The sequence below is a fragment of the Pterocles gutturalis genome, unplaced genomic scaffold (assembly GCF_000699245.1).
Source record: "Pterocles gutturalis isolate BGI_N339 unplaced genomic scaffold, ASM69924v1 scaffold12274, whole genome shotgun sequence".
Lineage (NCBI taxonomy): Eukaryota > Metazoa > Chordata > Aves > Pterocliformes > Pteroclidae > Pterocles > Pterocles gutturalis.
Genome location: NW_010135875.1, coordinates 4433 through 9162, shown reverse-complemented (window position 1 = coordinate 9162; position 4730 = coordinate 4433). Strand labels below are relative to the sequence as shown.

At 35.8% G+C, this 4730-nt stretch overlaps 1 protein-coding gene across 1 annotated transcript in view; it reads left to right on the top strand.

Moving 5' to 3' along the window:
• Positions 1-4077, top strand: part of LOC104468065 (AT-rich interactive domain-containing protein 4A-like) — a gene marked incomplete at its 5' end in the record, with an annotated part of 16294 nt that extends 12217 nt beyond the window's left edge. Inside the window, 5 exon segments of the mRNA XM_010082070.1 lie at positions 1-447; positions 631-735; positions 1985-2200; positions 2412-2558; positions 3044-4077. The exon segment at positions 1-447 is cut by the window's left edge and continues 12 nt beyond it. Coding sequence (XP_010080372.1) covers positions 1-447; positions 631-735; positions 1985-2200; positions 2412-2558; positions 3044-3147 — 1019 coding nt within the window.
• Positions 4078-4730: the final 653 nt, after the last annotated feature.

The following is a 4730-nucleotide window of genomic DNA, read 5'->3' as shown; positions in this document are numbered from 1 at the left end:
GTCAAGAGCTGAGGAATGAGAACTTTGAACGCCCATCCGAAGAAAATGAGAATGTTCCCTTAAAAGATGAGGATGATGCAATGCCTCAGATTGGCCCTGAAACTTTGCTCTGCCATGAAGTAGACTTGGATGACTTGGATGAAAAGGAGAAGAGCAGTAGTGAAGATACAATATCAGGAAAGCCAGACCCTAATGCTTCAAATTCCAATCTATCTGCCTTACCCCCTGCCGTCCAGTCGAGCTTTTCGGTGGCCTCGCCTCTTACTCTTAGCCAGGATGAATCCCACAGTATCAAGAGTGAAAGCGACATGACTATTGAAGTCGACAGTGTGGCAGAAGAGTCTCAAGAAGGTCTCTGTGAAAGTGAGTCTGCTAATGGATTTGAAGCCAGTACTACATCGAGCAATTGTAGTATGACTGTGCAAGAGAGAGAGGTTGGAGAGAAAGGTGAGCTCTTCCTGTGAAAAGTCATTCTCTACTGGAATGATCTCTGAAGTCATCATAAGTCTGGTGTTACTTTGCTAAAAATTGCTGCTTTGTTTTGTCTTCTGGTTTTAAATTCCTTTGTTGCTTATCAGAAAAGCGTAGTAGTAGGAGAAATATTTCAGGTGTGTTTTTCTTCTCATTTAGGTCAAAAAAGACCCAGTGATAGCAATAGTGGAACACTGGCAAAAAAACAAAAGCGTACTCCAAAGCGAACAAGTGCTGCCGCCAAAAATGAGAAGAATGGAGCAGGTACATTCCTGGGGAGGGAGAGGGGGAAGGTTATCCTGCCCTATAAACATGTATAAGGGCTCACTGTTCTCACTGCTACCCATTTTTTCTGTTGGATGGGGACTTCCTTGTTAGGGTTTTTCATTATTATTCATCATGATTATTGGCTGTTAACTGGAGAGAACGTACCAGCTGAATGGTAGCAGTGTTACTTGGGAAATCTCTTGGCTATTTTTAATTACTTCGTTAGGAAGAATTTTTAATAGCTGTGTATATTAGCAGTTACTAAATATTTACCATTATGATGATTTTTATATATTGGGTTGGTTATGAATTTGGGAAAGGGGAATTTGTTCTGAATAGAAACATCTCCTTTGAAGTCTTACGATAGGTGTTTCTTCTGGGAAAAAGTGCATTTATGAAGTACAGGAAAAAAGTTTGATGCTAAAGAATACCTTTCTAGCAAAAGGAATCTTGTGTTTTTAGCTCACATACGTGACTATTTTTTAACTTGCTGTAGAAATCTGGATTTTGGCTTTCTAGCTCATTTCTGGTGATCATTGTATTGAAAGAGTCAATATATTTAGGCCCTATGGCAGCATTGTTATAATTTTTAAATATAAAACTAAATTATTATCTGATACACAATATTCAGACATATTTAGCATGCCTGTGTAAAACTTTGCAATTATTGTGGGAATCTAAAATATTTTGATATATCAGCTTAAAATTTTCTGCTACATGTTAAAGCTTTTATGCTTTTAGTCATGTTTCAGAACGGTTCCTTTAGACGTGTAAAGCAATTTGGTAAATGTACACAAGCATGTGCTACCTACCTATATAAATACAGTTTCAATCTTTTAAGAAAGGGATTCTAGTGTCTGCTTTATATTAGAACCCCAAAATATGTGACTTTATTAGAGCACTGATAAGCTATCTTTTCTTATTTTAATGAGCTTCTTCATTGCTGCTTTAAGAAAATCTGACTATCCCTTTTTAACTAAAGGCCTAGTCAGCCCTTGAGCTCTCCCGCATTAGTGATCAGTATGCTTGAGAGGTCTGTGTGTATTGTGTCTGGTAAGTTCATACATCGAACCTGATGTGGTTTTTCCTTGTGTGCATTCTGAGATCTTCTGAGCAAGAAGGAACAGTTGTTTCTTAACCTTTTTTTCTGACTGTAACAACAATTTTTTAAATGTCAAGGTTTTGTGGGGTTTTTTTGGGTTTTTTTTTTTTTTTTTTAATTCCAAATACATTTCTCTGCCTGCAGGACAAAGTAGTGACAGTGAAGATCTTCCTGTGCTGGACAGTTCAAGTAAATGTACTCCTGTAAAACACATAAATGCATCCAAACCACAGAAGATTTCTCGATCACCTGCAAGAGTTATTTCACCTCACATCAAAGATGGAGAGAAGGATAAACACCGAGAGAAACACCACCACCAGAATGCTTCACCTAGAGTATACAAATGGAGTTTTCAGCTCAGTAAGAATTCTTTAAATTACTTCATTAGAGGGAATTTACAATAAAATTAGTTCTGAAATAAAAATATGCAAATTGTGGGATTCTATATGAGGTATAGGCCTTCTATGGCGTAGTTATGGAAGTGTGTTATCTTGTATACTCTTAAGAATTGCATTTGTTTGTTTAAAATCACCTTAATGAAGCTAATTTTTCTTTTCTTCCCACTCTTAAGATGAACTAGACAACATGAGCAGCACTGAAAGGATCTCCTTCTTACAAGAAAAACTACAGGAAATACGAAAATACTACATGTCCTTGAAGTCAGAAGTAGCAACCATAGACAGGAGAAGAAAACGATTAAAAAAGAAAGACAGAGAAGGTAACTTTCAGATTTGCTTTATGCTTCCCATTAGAAGTTAATTTTCTTGAAAATATGTAACTCAAAGCAACTTGAGTTTAATTAAAAGAGTTATCATTTGTCTATGCTGTTCATATATATACACATATTTAGAAAGATTCAAGTTCTGAAAAGCCACAAATACTCTCAAAAAAACATTCACTGACTATTTTATAACTGTGTATTAGAAACTTGGGCTTCCTAGTTCAAGGTCAGTCTGAGTTTTCAATTGGTGTAATGACTCATCTGATTTATTTTTTCAGTTGGTCTGTGATGCAGAAAGGGTAAGGTTACTCAGCCAGTTGACGTGAATGTAGCAGTGAAAGCGACTGACAAAAAATACGTATTAATTTTCTGTGACCATGCCACTTCTTTGAGGTCTTTAAAACAAGCAGTCAACCAAGGAAACCTTCATTCTGACGTGTACTTTGATAACCTGATGCTGATCTGTTGTTTTATATATTCAGTGTCACATACAGGAGCATCCATGTCATCTGCTTCATCAGACACTGGAATGAGTCCATCGTCATCTTCTCCTCCACAAAACGTGCTTGCTGTAGAATGCAGGTGATACACATTTCTCTGCCTTGCCAGCAACTTGCTGTCATGGACATAAATCCTGAAATTCAACCACAGAAAGCACTCAGCTGGTTTGCCATTGCCAAGTATATTCTGTACACACTTTCACTGCTGGACTGTACCTGTTCTCCCCTCCTTCCCTCTTCTTTTGTTTAATTTACTGTTCAGAGAAATTAAGCTCATTGGTAACTGAAGGTTTGTAGGCACAATGTGACATGCTTGTCATTGTGTTTGGTTCTGTTTTTGTTTTTTGTTTTTTTGGTTTTTTTTTTAATTAATACAGAGAAAGGGCACTTATAAAATTTGAAAAGTTATGTCCAATGAAGCATTCAGGTGTTCTAGGGAGATATTAGAAAAGCAAGTGCACCAAGCAGACATCGGAGTATTATCAGAAAGAATGGAGTAACTGCTGCACTTTCACCAAGCTGTATGTTCGCTCTTGGTGAGTAGTTCCTCTGTGTGGAAGCACTTGCTATACAGAACTGCCAAAGTATGTGTTCAGCAATGTGCCCAGTTTTAAAGGTGTAAATGGGACAAAATAAATTGTGAAAGGAAGTGTAGTTGACTGAAAACTACAGTTGTAATAAGTCTTCCACTTTTTATAGGATTTTTGAGCACACAATTATGCAAATATTTTAATGTTTATTAATGTTTACAGTGGAATTGTGAATAGGTTTTCAGTGGACTATCTTATCCCTTGACAAAAATATTTTGTCTTTTTTCTATGTAATTTCAGAGTTTTTATTTTGTTACAAAAAGACGAAAAATGAAATATATAACAACGATGAAGTTATTTAACAAGATTTCTAAAGCTGAAATTTTTGTGTAAAATAAGGTATCTTGCAACTTGTTAAATATATTTATTCAGACATTGGATGTTGTATTTTTATGTATTTTTTAAAATATTAATAAAATTGGAAAAAAAAAATTCCAGGTTAGTTCACTCTTTCGATAAAACATACTTATCAGTTATGGCTCTTACGGAGGTTCTACCCAGTAGCTGTGCCTGTATTTCCAATGGGTCTGTCTACGTATCCTCCACATCATGGATCTGTAAGCGGGCATCTGGATTAAACGATGACTTTCTTTGGAAACTTTGGCAGTCCTAGTACTTACATTGTTTTGAGGAACAAAATATTATTGGGTTGCCCTTAAGATACTTTGTCACAAGTTCTTATGTTTGCTGTACTGCCGAATGAATTTATATCTCCCAAAGTTGAGATGCAACAATAAAGTAAAGCAACTGTGTATGCTTCATCTGTGGATTGTCCCACAGATAGATACAGTTTGTAAATAACTCTTCCAAAACCATGTATTTAAAACACTTTGCATATACATTATGTATAAAAGTGATTTTTTTATCAATTTTTTTATTCATGTTTGTACATTGAAAGGGGTTCTTAACCCCTTTTTCTGTGTTTAATATGCTGTAGAGTAATAACATAGATGCTCTAGACTGTATATCAGGATATTCTGGTTCACACGGCAGAAAGTCAGAATGAAACACTAGTGATGGCGTAGCATTACTAAAATTGATGTTTCTTGAAATTTCATTTTACAGCATTTGTCAACTTG